The sequence below is a fragment of the Salvelinus namaycush genome, chromosome 7, assembly GCF_016432855.1.
Source record: "Salvelinus namaycush isolate Seneca chromosome 7, SaNama_1.0, whole genome shotgun sequence".
Taxonomy (NCBI): Eukaryota; Metazoa; Chordata; class Actinopteri; order Salmoniformes; family Salmonidae; genus Salvelinus; species Salvelinus namaycush.
In genome coordinates, this window is record NC_052313.1 from 456,744 (window position 1) to 476,753 (window position 20,010).

Consider the following 20,010-nt stretch of genomic DNA (forward strand, 5'->3'; position numbering starts at 1 on the left):
CACAGGCCCCTGAGCCTGTAGGGAGGTGACTTGAATAGGGATGTGACTGAAGGAGTATTATGGTTTTATTTGTATGTATAATTTTTTTAAAAATATTTTTGCCTTTTGAATGTAGGTTTTTCCCGCTTTCGTATAATGGATATTTTTTTCTATAGTTTACAACCCATACAGTAGGTGGCGGCATGCATTTTTAATAATTGTTTGCGGACGTCAATAATACCATATAAGAAGCAGAAGACGGATGGGTGATATCAGAGATATTAGAAAAGAAGAGAAAAGAATACCAGCAGGAATTATTAGATTAACATTTTTGCTAAACTAGTCGTCACAATTCTAAAAGTCAGGGTATGAGTAAAAAAAAAACGGACTATTTTCGTCGAAAGTACATCATGTCACGAATTCAAAGCTATACGATATTACAGAAAACACGTTCATTATCTCACAACTTGGAAAATATTTGTAACGACGTAATTCATGTTCATGTTTTTTTTTCACTCATTGAAGGAGTGATCGCCTTGTCCCAGAATGCACCGCGTAGTCTTGACGACGTATGGGCAACTTGGTAATGTTAATTCGAATGTAATGCCGTTTCCCATCTCCTAAAAAGTGTTTCTGTCTCGCTTGTACACATTTCCGGCACTACAGAGATAGTGTTTGAAGTTAGCGCGGGCAATTTTCTTGTAAACAACGTCTTCGTTTGGCTAACATTAGCGGTCTTGTAAACATAGATATATATTTTTTACGAACTAAGGATACGTGTCTAACTATCATATGTTAACTTGATGAGAATTTTAGTTTCAGCGTGCAAATAAAACAATCCAATAATTGGGAGAAATGGCGGTAGGGCTGTGCTATGCTAGCTAGACCGATTTATTATCAAGCTAACGTTAGCGGGCTAAATACATTTGGCTGAGTCTACACGGACAGAAATGGACTCCAAATACCCAAATCTGGTAGCTATTTATTTTCGCTAAGTAATGACAAGCTACGTTTGGCTAGCAAACTAACATTACAGGATAAGTTGCCATATGCAGTGAAACTAGCTAACGTTAGCTACCTAACATAACTGACTTTAGTTAGCTAACTTGCTAACAACGTTAGCTATCCCAGCTGATAATCACGTCTGCAAAATGTCAATCTATCTTTTCACAGGCGAGACCTCGGAAGAAGCTCCGGTACTTCTCCAATAAAGCGAGGTAAGAAACTATTCTAGGTAACTTGGTATAGAGAAATGGTAATGGCGTATTTTTGTAGGCATTAACTCTGCCATGGTTCGTTCGTTGGACAAAGCCTATGAGGAAAATAAATGTGTTTTTGGAAAAACGCCGAAAATAAGGTCTGTCAAGTTGATGTTATACGTTTGGTTCTATGAGAATCTTAAATCAGCTAACATAACTTTGAGTTTAATATAATTCATGTAATAATTAAATAATCACAAAGGGCTCGTAATTCAAAGGTAATGTTAACTGTGCGATCATAGCAGTCAGAATAACACGTATAAAATGTCCTAAACCTGTGTTAATTTGGAGGCGAAAGAAACGCACACCTGTTTAGGCGAGGTGCTGGCTAGCGGAGTAGACTACTTGACACTCTAGGAGCTCAGATGCAATAATTGAATAACCAAATAACCAACGTTTTGACAGACAAGCTGTCTTCGTCAGGGTATGATGACAAACACTGCCCGTCACTAGGTTTTATAAAGTGTCAAAAAACACACACAGGTGTCTAATCATGGTGGGATGTGGCCTGATATCATTGGTTAATTCTCAGATATAAGAAGAACATACAAACACATGAATGGATAGCATACGATAATAGATACAATTTGGATACATAGGCCTACAAACATTTACAATGAATAGCAAAATCACAATAATCTCAAGAATGGCTTCAGGTCAAAGTCTACATTGAGACCGAAGGGAGCAAGGGTCTTTACATTATAGATCCAGGCAGCCTCTTGTTTTAACAATAAATTGTCGAGGTCAACCCTTCTCCTAGGGATGGTGACATGTTCAATGCCGATATAACGTAGGGACGAAATCGAGTGGTTCGCTTCCAAAAAGTGGGCCGCAACTGGGTAAATAGTGTTTTTGCACCTAATGGTGCTCCGAGATTCGTACTTTTAATTTGTGCTTTGTTTTACCCACATATTTTGCCACAAGGACAAGTTATAAGATAAATAACTGCCTTAGTGGAGCACTGTGATAACACCTTTGATTGGGATCTGTTTCCCTGTTTGAGGGTGTTTGAAGGATCTACATTTGTAAGTGCCATTGCATTGAGCGCAGCCATTACAATTGTAGTTTCCATCTGGTAGAGGCGCAAATAGACAACGTGCAGGGATATTTTGGGGTGGTAAATCAGTTTACCTTTTGATCTCTGAGATTTCTGAAAACACATTACTGTCATCGGATCTTAGAATGTGCCAATGTTTGTGAATGATTCTCTTAATTTGTTCAGAGCACTTTGAATGGAGGGTAGTTGGAACGCAAGAATGCTTCTTTTTGCTAGACTGTCCTTGAAAGAGATCATGTCTCGATTTGTTTTGAATTTTCTCATGGCAGTATTAATCTGACCATGTTTGTACCCCCTCTGCTTGAATTTTTTTTGGCGTCTCAGCCATATTTCTGTCAAAATCTGATTGTTTCTTCAAATTATTTTGATTAGACAGAATTGGCTGTAGGGCAAACTGTTTTTCATGGGAAGCGGGTGACAGCTATCAGCCCTCAACAAACTGTTACGATCAGTAGGTTTCCTGTAAAGATCAGTGTGTAGAACATTATCCTCACATAAAATCAGAAGATCAAGGAAACTGATTTGACGTGTGTCAGATTGCATAGTAAATCTCAGGTGCTCAGACAAGAGTTAAGAAAGCATGGAATGCCTCGCTGTTTTGCATCACCCCTCCATAGAACACAAATATCATCATCCTTTTCACCTCAGACCTTCTTTTTGGTGTTTATTCCAAACCCTATTCTTTCTCTGTTAATTTTCCCCATAGGAATGACTGAACGAACCAGAGGTAACTAATTTCTGGGTTTTAGGACTACAAGCTGAACAGCTCTATTTAAGCAATAAGGCCAATATACCACGGATAAGGGCTGTTCTTTAAGCACGACACATTGCGGAGTACCTGGACACAGTCCTTAGCCTCCTTACCCGTGGTTTATTGGCCATATACCACAAACCCCAGATTTGCCTTATTGTTATTATGAACTGGTTACCAACGTAATTAGAGCAGTGCAAATATTTTTGGTGTCGTACCCATGTTATACGGTCTGATATATCACGGCTTTCAGCCAATCAACATTCAGCTATTTAGCACTTATGTGAAGCTAGCCACAATAAGGATTAGCTACAATAGTGGAATTTGCGGTTTGCCTTCTAAAAAAGTCATTCATTGAATGTGATGCAAATACTACAAATAGTGGAAGCAGGCCATATTTGGATTAGATAATGCTGAACAAGGTTGGAATGTTATATAAATACAATAAAATATAATAATTAGTTAATTAGTAAGCATGGTTACATCCACAGAGTGATTTCAACAAATGTCTTCGTCAAGTTAACTAGTTGTCTTGAAGTTATATAACCACATTCCAACCTTGTTTTGTATTATTTAGTACAAATGTGGCATGATTCCACTATTTGTATCACTTTCATAGGGACTTTAATTTTAATTCTCACTATTTTGGCTCATCCTTATTTTGGCTAGCTTCACATAGGCCTAGCTAGCCTCTTTTAGAATCTAAGCGTGAAATACTTACTCTCGTCTCTAACATGTAGGCTCAGCAGTCCAGAACAGTCCCATTACAAGTCAGAATGTTGAACAAAAATAATAATTATTTACTTTACTATGTACACAGAGTACCAGTACAGAGTCGATGTTACAGGGGTATGTGTTATTTGAGGTAGATACAGTACCAATTAAAAGTTTGGACACCTACTCATTCAAGGGATTTTCTTTATTTTTACTATTTTCTACATTGTAGAATAATAGTGAAGACATCAACACTATCAAATTACACATATGGAATCATGTAGTAACCAAAAAAGTGTTAAACAAATAACATTTAGATTCTTCAAATTAGCCACCCTTTGCCTTGACAGCTTTGCACACGCTTGGCATTCTCTCAACCAGCTTCACCTGGAATGCTTTTCCAACAGTCTTGAAGGAGTTCCCACATATGCTGAGCACTTGTTGGCTGCTTTTCCTTCACTCTGCAGTCCAACTCATCCCAAACCATCTCAATTGGGTTGAGGTCTGGTTATTGTGGAGGCCAGGTCATCTGATGCAGCACCCCATCACTCTCCTTCTTGGTCAAGTAGCCCTTACACAGCCTGGAGGTGTGTTGGATCATTGTCCTGTTGAAAAACAAATGATACTCCCACAAAGCGCGAACCAGATGTGATGGTGTATCGTTGCAGAATGCTGTGGTAGTCATGCTGGTTAAGTGTTCCTTGAATTCTAAATAAATCACTGACCGTGTCACCAGCAAAGCACCATCACACCTCCATGTTTCACGGTAGGAACTACGTGCGGAGATCATCCGTTCACCTACACTTCTTCTCACAAAGACATGGCGGTTGGAACCAAAAATCTCAAATTTGGACTCCACCGGTCTAAATGTCCTATGCTTGTGTTTCTTGTACCAAGTCTCTTCTTCTTATTGGTGTCCTTTAGTAGTGGTTTGCAGCAATTTCGACCATGAAGGCCTGATTCTCTTCTGAACAGTTGATGTTGACATGCCTGTTACTTGAACTCTGAAGCATTTTATTTGGGCTGCAATTTCTGAGGCTGGTAACTCTTTATTTATTTGATTTATTTCACCTTTATTTAACCAGGTAGGCCAGTTGAGAACACGTTCTCATTTACAATTGCGACCTGGCCAAGATAAAGCAAAGCAGTTCGACACATACAACACAGAGTTACACATGGAGTAAAACAAACATACAGTCAATAATACAGTAGAAAAATAAGTCTATATACAATGTGAGCAAGTGAGGTGAGATAAGGGAGGTGAAGGCAAAAAAAAGGCCATGGTGGCAAAGTAAATACAATATAGCAAGTAAAACACTGGAATGGTTGATTTGCAGTGCAAGAATGTGCAAAGTAGAGATAGAAATAATGGGGTGCAAAGGAGCTAAATAAATAAATAAATACAGTAGGGAAAGAGGTAGTTGTTTGGGTTAAATTATAGATGGGCTATGTACAGGTGCAGTAATCTATGAGCTGCTCTGACAGCTGGTGCTTAAAGCTAGTGAGTGAGGGAGATAAGTGTTTCCAGTTTCAGAGATTTTTGTAGTTCGTTCCAGTCATTGGCAGAAGAGAACTGGAAGGAGAGGCGGCCAAAGGAAGAATTGGTTTTGGGGGTGACCAGAGAGATATACCTGCTGGAGCGCGTGCTACAGGTGGGTGCTGCTATGGTGACCAGCGAGCTGAGATAAGGGGGGACTTTACCTAGCAGGGTCTTGTAGATGACCTGGAGCCAGTGGGTTTGGCGACGAGTATGAAGCGAGGGCCAGCCAACGAGAGTGTACAGGTCGCAGTGGTGGGTAGTATATGGGGCTTTGGTGACAAAACGGATGGCACTGTGATAGACTACATCCAATTTGCTGAGTAGAGTGTTGGAGGCTATTTTGTAAATGACATCACCGAAGTCGAGGATTGGTAGGATGGTCAGTTTTACAAGGGTATGTTTGGCAGCATGAGTGAAGGATGCTTTGATGCGGAATAGGAAGCCAATTCTAGATTTAACTTTGGATTGGAGATGTTTGACGTGAGTCTGGAAGGAGAGTTTACAGTCTAACCAGACACCTAGGTATTTATAGTTGTCCACATATTCTAAGTCAGAGCCGTCCAGAGTAGTGATGTTGGACAGGCGGGCAGATGCAGGCAGCGATCGGTTGAAGAGCATGCATTTAGTTTTACTTGTATTTAAGAGCAATTGGAGGCCACGGAAGGAGAGTTGTATGGCATTGAAGCTCGCCTGGAGGGTTGTTAACACAGTGTCAAAAGAAGGGCCAGAAGTATACAGAATAGTGTCGTCTGCGTAGAGGTGGATCAGAGAATCACCAGCAGCAAGAGCGACATCATTGATGTATACAGAGAAGAGAGTCGGTCCAAGAATTGAACCCTGTGGCACCCCCATAGAGACTGCCAGAGGCCCAGACAACAGACCCTCCGATTTGACACACTGAACTCTATCAGAGAAGTAGTTGGTGAACCAGGCGAGGCAATCATTTGAGAAACCAAGGCTGTTGAGTCTGCCGATGAGGATGTGGTGATTGACAGAGTCGAAAGCCTTGGCCAGGTCAATGAATACGGCTGCACAGTATTGTTTCTTATCGATGGCGGTTAAGATATCGTTTAGGACCTTGAGCGTGGCTGAGGTGCACCCATGACCAGCTCTGAAACCAGATTGCATAGCGGAGAAGGTATGGTGGGATTCGAAATGGTCGGTAATCTGTTTGTTGACTTGGCTTTCGAAGACCTTAGAAAGGCAGGGTAGGATAGATATAGGTCTGTAGCAGTTTGGGTCAAGAGTGTCCCCCCCTTTGAATATCGGGATGACTGCAGCTGCTTTCCAATCTTTGGGAATCTCAGACGACACGAAAGAGAGGTTGAACAGGCTAGTAATAGGGGTGGCAACAATTTCAGCAGATCATTTTAGAAAGAAAGGGTCCAGATTATCTAGCCCGGTTGATTTGTAGGGGTCCAGATTTTGCAGCTCTTTCAGAACATCAGCTGACTGGATTTGGGAGAAGGAGAAATGGGGAAGGCTTGGGCGAGTAGCTGTGGGGCGTGCAGTGCTGTTGACCGGGGTAGGGGTAGCCAGGTGGAAAGCATGGCCAGCCGTAGAAAAATGCTTATTGAAATTCTCAATTATAGTGGATTTGTCGGTGGTGACAGTGTTTCCTATCTTCAGTGCAGTGGGCAGCTGGGAGGAGATGTTCTTATTCTCCATGGACTTTACAGTGTCCCAGAACTTTTTTGAGTTTGTGTTGCAGGAAGCAAATTTCTGCTTGAAAAAGCTAGCCTTTGCTTTTCTAACTGCCTGTGTATATTGGTTTCTAGCTTCCCTGAAAAGTTGCATATCACGGGGGCTGTTCGATGCTATTGCAGAGCGCCATAGGATGTTTTTGTGTTGGTTAAGGGCAGTCGGGTCTGGAGAGAACCAAGGGCTATATCTGTTCCTGGTTCTAAATTTCTTGAATGGGGCATGCTTATTTAAGATGGTGAGGAAGGCATTTAAAAAAAATAACCAGGCATTCTCTACTGACGGGATGAGATCAATATCCTTCCAGGATACCCAGGCCAGGTCGATTAGAAAGGCCTGCTCGCTGAAGTGTTTCAGGGAGCGTTTGACAGTGATGAGTGGAGGTCGTTTGACCGCTGACCCATTTACGGATGCAGGCAATGAGGCAGTGATCGCTGAGATCTTGGTTGAAAACAGCAGAGGTGTATTTAGAGGGCAAGTTGGTTAGGATGATATCTATGAGGGTGCCCGTGTTTACGGCTTTGGGGTGGTACCTGGTAGGTTCATTGATAATTTGTGTGAGATTGAGGGCATCAAGCTTAGATTGTAGGATGGCCGGGGTGTTAAGCATGTCCCAGTTTAGGTCACCTAGCAGCACGAGCTCTGAAGACAGATGGGGGGCAATCAGTTCACATATGGTGTCCAGGGCACAGCTGGGGGCAGAGGGTGGTCTATAGCAGGCGGCAACGGTGAGAGACTTGTTTTTAGAGAGGTGGATTTTTAAAAGTAGAAGTTCAAATTGTTTGGGAACAGACCTGGATAGTAGGACAGAACTCTGCAGGCTATCTTTGCAGTAGATTGCAACACCGCCCCCTTTGGCCGTTCTATCTTGTCTGAAAATGTTGTAGTTAGGGATGAAAATGTCAGAATTGTTGGTGGTCTTCCTAAGCCAGGATTCAGACACGGCTAAGACATCCGGGTTGGCAGAGTGTGCTAAAGCAGTGAATAAAACGAAATTAGGGAGGAGGCTTCTAATGTTAACATGCATGAAACCAAGGCTATTACGGTTACAGAAGTCATCAAAAGAGAGCGCCTAGGGAATAGGAGTGGAGCTAGGTACTGCAGGGCCTGGATTCACCTCTACATCACCAGAGGAACAGAGGAGGAGTAGGATAAGGGTACGGCTAAAAGCTATGAGAATTGGTCGTCTAGAACAGAGAGTAAAAGGAAGTTTCTGGGGGTGATAAAATAGCTTCAAGGAATAATGTACAGACAAAGGTATGGTAGGATGTGAATACAGTGGAGGTAAACCTAGGTATTGAGTGATGATGAGAGAGATATTGTCTCTAGAAACATCATTGAAACCAGGTGATGTCATCGCATATGTGGGTGGTGGAACTGAAAGGTTGGATATGGTATAGTGAGCAGGGCTAGAGGCTCTACAGTGAAATAAGCCAATAAACACTAAACAGAACAGCAATGGACAAGGCATATTGACATTAAGGAGAGGCATGCTTAATCGAGTGATCATTGTACAAAAGTGGCGATAGATTATCGAGCCAAAGGAATAGCTGATGACCACAAACCGTGGTCAGCTGAAATACCAATGTCAGCCAGTAAACTGGGTAGCTTCAGGTTAGCTTCAGGCTAACTTTTTAGCCTGAAGCTAAATTTTCAGATTTGAGGTAAATAATACTTTTTTTTTGTAATTGGTGAGGCCGGTTGCAGGAAAGTGCTTTGAAGTTGAGTTTTTGGAAAAGAAAATATATAAAAGATATGCGAAGAAAGATGTAAATATATATATATACGGGACACGACAAGACGAGGACAAAAGGACGTCTGTGTGTAGTGGATGTAGTGAACTTATCCTCTGCAGTAGAGGTAACTCTGGGTCTTCCTTTTCTGTGGCGTCCTCATGAGAGCCAGTTTCATCATAGCGCTTGATGTTGTTTTGTGACTGTACTTGAAGACAGTTTTTGGATTGACTGACCTTCATGTTTTAGTAATGGGCTGTCTTTTCTCTTTGCTTATTTTAGCTGTTCTTGCCATAATATGGACTTGTCTTTTACCAAATAGGTCTATCTTCTGTTTACCTCCCCTACCTTGTCACCCCACAACTGATTGGCTCAAAAGCATTAAGAAGGAAAGAAATTCCACAAATGAACTTTTAACTTCTTGAGAATACAGGGGGTGCTATTTTCCCATTAGCATAATTTGCTCTACAGATTAAACTGCCTCTTATTCAATTATTGCTCTTACTACATGCATATAAATAATACCATTGGAAAGAAAACAATCTCTAGTTTCTAAAACCGTTTCAATTTTGTCTCTGAGTGATACAGAAGTCATTTCACAGCACTTTCCATGACCAAGAACATAAAATCAAGATGTGTTATGCTGGCTTCAAAGCTCTGCCTATATATGGTCGTGCCCCCTATGACCCGAAACACACCTCATTCGCCTTCCTCTGGGTGTCAAGAGGACGTCAGAGGAGAAATTCTTTGTTTATCTGGTACTGACGTGAAATAAGACCTATTTCTTTGGCGTGACCGACAACTTCCGGTTTGCTGATTCGCACGAGTTGGAGCTGCGATTGTGTACTGTTTTGCTGGCGTTATGGATGAAAACTATCTCCGTGTCGAATTTTGTTTGATACATGTGACCATATCATCGTAATGTATGTTTTTTCAATATAGTTTAATCAGATTATTTGAATTTTTTTGGGAGTTTTGCGGTGTTCCGTTGTCACAATTTATTTACATTTGAGAGATCTGTGCCACTCGACCGGTACCTGTGCTAAATGGAGTGGGAAAGGAAGATTTCTGAACGGAACCAACGACTCATCTTGACAAAGGACACTTTGATCAACATTCTGATGAAAGATCAGCCATAGTAAGACCCAATTTACGATGTTATATCATATCTGTTGTGCATGTGAACTGGCCGTGGGCGCCTAGCCGAATCTGCCTGGTATAGCTATGCTAATTTAGCGCTACATTTTGTTTTCGTTATAAAACATTTAATAAATCTGAAATATTGTTTGGATTCACCAGATGTTGGGCTTTCAATATCTGTACGCTGTGTATTTTTCTGAAATGTTTTAAGATGAGTAATTCGTTATATGACGTTGGTCTCTGTAATTGTTCTGGCTGGGTCAGCACTATTTCAGATTGCAGCTGCAATGTAGAACTGTGATTTATACCTGAAAAATGCACATTTTTCCCCAAAAAAACTATGCTATACCATAAATATGTTATCAGACTGTCATATTATGAAGTTGTTTCTTGGTTAGTGGCTATATATATTTTTATCTAGTCGAATTAGTGATAGCTACTGACGCAGGAAAAAGCTGTTGGGAGTAAAAAAATCGTGTCCTTTGCTAACGTGGTTAGCTAATAGATTTACATATTGTGTCTTCCCTGTAAAACATTTTAAAAATCTGAAATGGTGGCTTTATTCACAAGATCTGTATCTTTCATTAGGTGGCTTGGACTTGTGATTTAATGATATTTAGATGCTACTATTTAATTGTGACGCTATGCTAGCGATGCTAATCAGTGTGGGGGGGGTGGGGGGTGATCCCGGATCCGGGGTTGAGGCTCGTTAGAGGTTAACACGGCGCTCCTGTTAGTTGAAATGCATTCCCGGTGACTACCTCATGAAGCTGGTTGAGAGAATGCCAAGTGTGCAAAGCTGTCAAGGCAAAAGGTGGCTATTTGAAGAATCTCAAATATAAAATATATATATTTTTTTGTTTAACACGTTTTTCATTGCTACATGATTCCATATGTGTTATTTCATAGTTTTGATGTCTTCACTATTATTCTTACAATGTGAAAAATCGTACAAATAAAGAAAAACCCTTGAATGCGTAGGTGTCAACTTCTAACTGCTACTCTATGTACATATAACTAGGAATACATGTGTAGATGTGATGAGACAAAATACTCCGTGCAAAAGGGGGCCAATGAAGATGGCTAAATAGCTAACTATTTAGCAGTCTTATGGCATGAGGGTAGAAGGTGTTCATGGTCCTGTTGGTTCCAGATTTAGTGCATCGCTGTCGCTTGCCGTGCGTTGACAGAAAGAGTCTATGACTCGGGTGGCTGGAGTCTTGGACAATTTTTAGAGCCTTCTTTGAGGTCCTGGATGGCAGTGAGCTCAGCCCCGGTGATGTACTGGGCCGCACACACTAGGCTTGGGTGGTATACTCTATACCAGGGTATTTGGAAAAAGCCACGGGATGGTTTTTCAATACCGTTAAATTTAATGTTATATCTAAGAAATAGTTTTGTAGCTACATTTTAAGAAAATACCTGAGGTCAAGTTGTGCAACAAACAACACTGCCAGGTCACTGACGACCTCCCTATATAGTCTGTCACATCGTCGTCTGTGATAAAGGCATACCACTGTCGTGTCGTCAGCAACCTTAATGATGATATTGGATTTGTGCCCAGCCATACAGTCGTGGGAGAACAGGGAGTAGAAGAAGGGACTAAGCACGCATCCCTGAGGGGGCCCCGTGTTGAGGGTCCGCGTGTTGTTGCCTACCCTCACCACCTGGGGGTGGCCTGTCAGGAAGTCCAGGATCCAGTTGCAGAGGGAGGTGTTCAGTCTCAGGTTCCTAAGTTTAGTGATGAGCTTGGAGGGCAATATGGTGTTGAACGCTAAGCTCTAGTCAATGAATATCGTTCTCATGTAGGTGTTCCTTTTGTGCAGGTGGGAATGGGCAGTGTGGAGTGCAATAGAGATTGCATCATCTGTGGATCTTTTGGGGTGGTATGCAAATTGGAGTGGGTCTAGGGTTTCTGGGATTATGGTGTTAGCCATGACCAGCCTTTCAAAGCATTTCATGGCTACAGATGTGAGTGCTACGGGGCGGTTAGTCATTTAGACAGGTTACCTTGGTGTTCTTGGCCACAAGGACGGTGGTGGTCTCCTTGAGGTATTACAGGCTCGGTCAGGGAGAAGTTGAAAATGTCAGTTAAGACACTTGCCAGCTAGTCAGCGCGTGCTCTGAGTACGTGTCCTGGTAATCGGTCTGGCCTTGTGAATGATAACATGTTTAAAGATCTTTCTTACATTGGCTACGAGATCGCACAGTCGCCCGGAACAGCTGGTGCTGTCATGCATGGTTCAGTGTTGCTTGCCTCGACGCAAGCATAGTAGTCATTTATCTCGTCTGGTTGACCTGTGTCACTGGACAGCTCGTAGCTGGGTTTCCCTTTGTAATCCATGATAATTTGCAAGCCCTGTCACAGGAGGTCGTAGCGGGACTTCTTGTAAGTGTCCGGATTAGTGTCCCGCTCCTTGAAAGCAGCAGCTCTTGCCTTAAGCTCAGTGAGGATGTTGCCTGTAATCCATGGCTTCTGGTTAGGATATGTACGTACGGTCACTGTGGGGACCACGTCGTCGATGCACTTATTAATGAAGCCGTTGACTGGTGTCGTAAACTCCTCAATGTTATCGGATGAATCGCTGAACATATTCCAGTCTGTACTAGCAAAACAGTCCTGTATCTTAGCATCCACTTCATTGGACCACTTCCTTATTGAGCGAGTCACTTGCACTTCCTGTTTGAGTTTTTGCTTGTAAGCAGGAATCGGGAGGATAGTTATTGTCCGATTTGCCAAAGGGAGGGCGAGGGAGAGTCTTGTATCTGTGTGTGGAGTAAAGGTGATTTGAGTTTTGTTGCACAGGTGACATCCTGGTAATTATGAGTTAAAACGGATTTGTTTCCCTGCATTAAAATCACAGGTCACCGCCTCAGGATTTGCATTTTGTTAGGTTATGGCCTTATACAGCTCGTTGAGTGCGGTCTGGTGGTAAATACAGCTATGTATGTTCTGCAGCTTGTCATGAGGTATTCTTACTCTGGTGAGGAAAAACTTGAGACTTTCTAAACATTAGAGATCATGCTCCAGCTGCTATTAAAGGAAAATTCCACCCATAAATTATCTTTTGGTATTTGTTTCATTAGTCCATTGTTGACATAGTCCCAAAAGGTTTTGCTTGAAAGTAATCAGGTTTTCAAGATATTTAACTTTCAAAATACAGAAATCATCACCGTACGATGTATTTTGCATTCTATGATGCAAAATGCATCATATGATTGTGCATCAAAAGAGTTTTTGGGTGGTGTTTTCCTTTAACAAAGAGACACACCCCTCCTCCCTTAGTCTTACCAGAGGCTACCGTCTGGTCGAGACGATGCGTGTAAAAACTAGAAAGATGTATATTCTCCTTGTTCAGCCACGAGAAACAGAATATTACAGTTCTTCAGGTCCCGTTGATGGGATAGTCTCGAGCGGAGCTCGTCCAGTTTCTCTAGTGATTGTACGTTTGCCAGTCGAGAGAATGATAGAGGCGATTTATTTGCTCACCAACGTAGTCTCGCCAGGATCATTTGCCTCTTGCGCAATCGCTTCCTCGTTTGAGTCCCGGGGATTAGGGAGTAAGCAGAACGCCCAGAGCTGACGACTCGTTGAAGTAGAAATTGTCATCCAAATTGATGTTTGTGATTGCAGTGCTGATGTCCAAAAGCTGTTTTCGGTCATATATATATATATATATTTTTTTTGTTTCATGGGACCAACACTTGCACAATATGGCAGAGCCTAATCAAACCACAGAATGAACATTGTTTCATGCAAGCAGCTGGCAAATTTCACAAGTTCTTTCAGCTGATAAGGAAATGTGCTTGGGTCGACTACGTTCGGTTACATTCTGCTATTGTTTACAAGTGACACCCTATCGGCGCTGGAAAAAGTTGGGTAAGCAACATTTTCCTGTGGATACCCGATCTCAACCTCCTACCGTCAAAAGGACCAACAGCACGGACAACCTGTAAAGGAAGTGTAAATATGATTATTTTCAACATTCTGGCTTGCAGAGACTTGCATATTTTTTTTAGCCAGACTTCTGGCTGAATTTGCATGGGGTAACCAGTGATCAGGTTGTCATACATTGATTATACTAATGTCATGTTATACCATCGTCATAAATACTAGTAGATGAAAACTGCTTTCTGTTCTGTCAGCGCATCAACCGCGAAGGGAAATGCCGACCTGGACGTTGATGACTCCAATACTTGGTTCAAAGACTTGGGTAAGAAATATACTCTCTTTAATATTCATCCTCTCACATGTTGTCAATGGAAACTAAGATTCCTGACCAAAGTCACGTATAAAGGAGGTGGAGATGGGGGCTCCCGAGTGGAGCAGCGGTCTAAGGCACTGCATGTCGGTGCTAGAGGTGTCACTACAGACCCTGGTTCGAGATTGGGCTGTATCACAACTGACCGTGATCGGGAGTCCCATAGGGCGGCGCACAATTGGCTCAGCGTCGTCCGGGTTAGAGGAGGGTTTGGCCGGGGTAGGCCATCATTGTAAATAAGAATTTGTGTATAACTGAATAACTGACTTGCCTCGTTAAATAGAAAAATTAATATACAGTTGAAGTCGGAAGTTTACATACACCTTAGCCAAATACATTTAAACTCAGTTTTTCACAATTCCTAACATTTAATCTTAAAAATTCCCTGTCTTAGATCAGTTAGGATCACCACTTTATTTTAAGAATGTGAAATGTCAGAATAATAGTAGAGTGAGTGATTTCAGCTTTTATTTCTTTCATCACATTCCCAGTGGGTCAGGAGTGTACATACACTCAATTAGTATTTGGTAGCATGGCCTTTAAATTGTTTAACTTCGGTCAAATGTTTCGGGTAGCCTTCCACAAGCGTCCCAAAATAAATTGGGTGAATTTTGGCCCATTCCTCCTGACAGAGCTGGTTTAACTGAGTCAGGTTTGTAGGCCTCCTTGCTCGCACGCGCTTTTTCAGTTCGGCCCACAAATTTTCTATAGGATTGAGGTCAGGGCTTTGTGATGGCCACTCCAATACCTTGACTTTGTTGTCCTTAAGCCATTTTGCCACAACTTTGGAACTATGCTTGGGTCATTGTCCATTTGGAAGACCCATTTGCGACCAAGCTTTAACTTCCTGACTGATGTCTTGAGATGTTGCTTCAATATATCCACCTAATTTTCCTGTCTCATGATGCCATCTATTTTGTGAAGTGCACCAGTCCCTCCTGCAGCAAAGCACCCCCACAACATGATGCTGCCAGCCCCGTGCTTCACGTTTGGGATGGTGTTCTTCAGCTTGCAGGCATCCCACTTTTTCCTCAACATAATGAGGTCATTTCTCCCAAAAGTTCGATCTTTGTCCACATGTGCAGTTGCAAACCGTAGTCTGGCTTTTTTATCGCAGTTTTGGAGCAATGGCTTCTTCCTTGCTGAGTGGCCTTTCAGGTTATGTCGATATAGGACTCGTTTTACTGTGAATGTAGATACTTTTGTATCTGTTTCCTCCAGCATCTTCACAAGGCCCTTTGCTGTTGTTCTGGGATTGATTTGCACTTTTCACACCAAAGTACGTTAATCTCTAGGAGACAGAACGCGTCTCCTTCCTGAACAGTATGACGGCTGCGTGGTCCCATGGTGTTTATACTTGCGTACTATTGTTTGTACAGATGAACGTGGTACCTTCATGCGTTTGGAAATTGCTCCTAAGGATGAACCAGACTTGTGGAGGTCTACAATTTTTTTTTGTCTGAGGTCTTGGCTGATTTCTTTAGATTTTGCCATGATGTCAAGCAAAGAGGCACTGAGTTTGAAGGTAGGCCTTGAAATACATCCACAGGTACACCTCCAATTGACTCAAATTGTCAATTAGCCTATCAGAAGCTTCTAAAGCCATGACATAATTTTCTGGAATTTTCCAAGGTGTTTAAAGGCACAGTCAACTTAGCGTATGTAAACTTCTGACCCACTGGAATTGTGATACAGTGAATTATAAGTGAAATAATCTCTGTAAACAATTGTTGTAAAAATTACTTGTCATGCACAAAGTAGATGTCCTAACTGATGTGCCATAACTAGTTTGTTAACAAGACATTGGTGGAGTGGTTGAACAACGAGTTTTATTGACTCCAACCTAAGTGTATGTAAACTTCCGACTTCAACTGTATGTATTATGTTGGTAGGCATTACCCAGTGTTCGACTTGCTCTTCGGGAACCCAAGGGGCATGCAGCACTTATGTGAAGCTAGCCACAATAACGATTAGCCTTCAAAATTAAAGTCCCTTATTTAAAGAAATGCAAATGGTTACAGATAGTAGAATCAATTTCACAAAAGACAATAATTTGCTAATTTGACCCCAAAAAGTAAATATCAGTTGAAATGGCTTTGTGGATGTATTAGACCTCAGAGTTGCATTGTTGGCGTACTTATTTTTCACTGTACAGTCTTACCACATTACCACAATCCATAGGTATCAGCCAGCAGGTTGACATTTATTGTCATGAGTCTTGTCCTGTATATGGCACTGAACAATTTCCCAGCTGCAAAGTCAACATTGGCTGTATTGTAAAAAGTCATGAAAACATTTAAGGTTAGGGTTAAAATCAGATTTCATGCATTTGTGGCTGTGCCAGCTAGTGACCACCTCCAGATCAATATTCATTACAAAAAACGCTATTTCAGGACTGAAACCACTGTGGAATTAGCCACATTAACTTACCCGTACAATGTGTAATGAAAATTAATATTGCCTATGTACAGCCACATTAGTGGAATTTGCGATTCGCATTAAAAATAAGTTCCTAATTGAAAGTGATGCAAACGGATACATGGAATGATGCCATATTTGGAGTAAATAATATACCATTCCAACCTTGTTTTGTATAACTTCAGCACAAGACACCTAGTTCATTTGACCAACAAATGTGTTTAAATCGCTCTGTGGATGTATTAGACGTAATAATTTTTGGGGGGGGAGGGGCATACTTATATTTCACTGTACAGCCTTACCTAAGGATCTGGGTTATCAGCCAACTCAGTGACACCTACAGAATACAACTGTGTAGAGTTTCTACGCAAATAACTTTTTGGGCGACCCAACCAAATTCACATAGAAAATGTTAGTTATAGATCTGTCATTCTCATTTAAAGCAAGTCTAAGAAGCAGTAGAGCTATTTCTATGTTTCCCATTCTTACATTTTTACGTCTTTTACTTTAGGTTTTGTACACCATCTTCAAACAGCTGAAAAAACTGTATTTTTGGTTCTGGAAAATACATTTCCTAGCGTCTTAGATGGTTCATTGATTCTCTACACGCGACTTGTTTTGTCAAATGAACTGAAACTTGGTGACGTGGCGGAGCGATTTCTGCGTAGTACATCAGTAATTTCCATATGTTTCCAAAATGGTATCGCAAGCGAAGCGTGTTAACGTTTAGACGGAGAAATTTGGGAGTGTCGGGCATTTCCCCCGGAGCGGAAGATGTTGTCGGCCATTTCCCCCGGAACGGAAGATGTTGTCGGCCATTTCCCCCGGAACGGAAGATGTTGTCGGCCATTTCCCCCGGAGCGGAAGATGTTGCATGTCAGTGGAATGACAGCAATGCAATTGGAGTCATAATGGCGTGTGTTAGACTTGGGGGAATGACCCATTTAGGGATGGGCACGGTTAATTGAATATCCGGATATCCAAACAGATGTTATTATTCATACACTTGTAAGAGTATTCAATGAAAAAGCTTTCTCTAAGGCATTGCATCGCAGTGCTAGCTGTGCCACTAGTGATTCTGGGTTCCAGTCCAGGCTTTGTCGCAGCCGGCCGTGACCGGGAGACCCATGTGGCGGCGCACAATTAGCCCAGCGTCGTTCGGGTTGAGGGGAGGGTTTGGCTGGCAGGGATGTCCTTGTCCCATCGCGCACTAGTGACTCCTGTGGCGGGCTGGGCGCAGTGCACGCGGTTGCCAGGTGCATGTTGTTTCCGCCGACACATTGGTGCGGCTGGCTTCTGGGTTAAGTGGGCGTTGTGTCAAGAAGCAGTGAGAGTTGGCTGGGTTGTGTTTCGGAGGACGCGCAGCTCTCGACCTTGGCTTCTCCCGAGTCCGTACAGGAGTTGCAACGATGGGACAAGACTGTAACTACCAATTGGGTACCACAAAATCGGGGAGAAAAATGGGTAAAAGTAACACAAAATATATAAAGTTTGTCTAAATTAAACTGTCCATCCACGTTACGTGGCTCCAAACAAAGCAACACTCCCTGCACTTAACTTAACACACAGAACTAACATCAGCAACATGCATGATAGTCTTTCATGGTTGAGGAGAAATTGACTACTTCTCTTCTAGTCGATTTAAGAAACATTTGTGTGCCCCCACCAGACAGACGTGCCCCCACCAGACAGACGTGCCCCCACCAGACAGACGTACCCCCACCAGACAGACGTACCCCCACCAGACACTTCAACCAGACAGACGTACCCCCACCAGACACTTCAACCAGACAGACGTACCCCCACCAGAAACTTCAACCAGACAGACGTACCCCCACCAGACACGTCAACCAGGCAGACGTACCCCCACCAGACACTTCAACCAGGCAGACGTACCCCCACCAGACACTTCAACCAGGCAGACGTACCCCCACCAGACACTTCAACCAGGCAGACGTACCCCCACCAGACACTTCAACCAGGCAGACGTACCCCCACCAGACACTTCAACCAGGCAGACGTACCCCCACCAGACAGACGTACCCCCACCAGACACTTCAACCAGACAGACGTGCCCCCACCAGACACTTCAACCAGACAGACGTGCCCCCACCAGACACTTCAACCAGACAGACGTGCCCCCACCAGACACTTCAACCAGACAGACGTACCCCCACCAGACACTTCAACCAGACAGACGTACCCCCACCAGACACTTCAACCAGACAGACGTACCCCACCAGACACTTCAACCAGACAGACGTACCCCACCAGACACTTCAACCAGACAGACGTACCCCCACCAGACACTTCAACCAGACAGACGTACCCCCACCAGACAGACGTACCCCCACCAGACACGCACTATGGGTTTCAACACGGTACCCAAATCAAAAACAGATTTAATGTGTTACTCAGTTATGTATAGAGTCATGTCATCATGGAATGACCTGCTACCAGAGTAACTGTAGGTTACTCAGGTATGTATAGACTGGTACTCTAGGTTACTCAGGTATGTATAGACTGGTACTCTAGGTTACTCAGGTATGTATAGACTGGTACTCTAGGTTACTCAGTTATGTATAGACTGGTACTGTAGGTTACTCAGGTATGTATAGACTGGTACTCTAGGTTACTCAGGTATGTATAGACTGGTACTCTAGGTTACTCAGGTATGTATAGACTGAGTACTGTAGGTTACTCAGGTATGTATAGACTGAGTACTGTAGGTTACTCAGTTATGTATAGACTGGTACTGTAGGTTACTCAGGTATGTATAGACTGGTACTCTAGGTTACTCAGGTATGTATAGACTGGTACTCTAGGTTACTCAGGTATGTATAGACTGGTACTCTAGGTTACTCAGGTATGTATAGGCTGGTACTGTAGGTTACTCAGGTATGTATAGACTGGTAATCTAGGTTACTCAGGTATGTATAGACTGGTACTCTAGGTTACTCAGGTATGTATAGACTGGTACTCTAGGTTACTCAGGTATGTATAGACTGGTACTCTAGGTTACTCAGGTATGTATAGACTGGTACTGTAGGTTACTCAGGTATGTATAGACTGGTACTCTAGGTTACTCAGGTATGTATAGACTGAGTACTGTAGGTTACTCAGGTATGTATAGACTGGTACTCAGGTATGTATAGACTGGTACTCTAGGTTACTCAGGTATGTATAGACTGGTACTCTAGGTTACTCAGGTATGTATAGACTGGTACTCTAGGTTACTCAGGTATGTATAGACTGGTACTCTAGGTTACTCAGGTATGTATAGACTGGTACTCTAGGTTACTCAGGTATGTATAGACTGGTACTGTAGGTTACTCAGGTATGTATAGACTGGTACTCTAGGTTACTCAGGTATGTATAGACTGGTACTGTAGGTTACTCAGGTATGTATAGACTGGTACTCTAGGTTACTCAGGTATGTATAGACTGGTACTGTAG

General features: G+C 42.5%; 1 protein-coding gene across 1 annotated transcript in view; it reads left to right on the forward strand.

Moving 5' to 3' along the window:
- The first annotated feature begins 583 nt into the window (after positions 1-583).
- si:ch211-161h7.4 (serine/arginine repetitive matrix protein 1) overlaps positions 584-20,010 on the forward strand; it is a 43,833-nt gene continuing 24,406 nt past the window's right edge. The window contains exons 1-3 of the mRNA XM_038996847.1: positions 584-953; positions 1,153-1,196; positions 14,021-14,088. Coding sequence (XP_038852775.1) covers positions 930-953; positions 1,153-1,196; positions 14,021-14,088 — 136 coding nt within the window. The 5' untranslated portion in view covers positions 584-929. The remainder of the gene's footprint in view (positions 954-1,152; positions 1,197-14,020; positions 14,089-20,010) is intronic.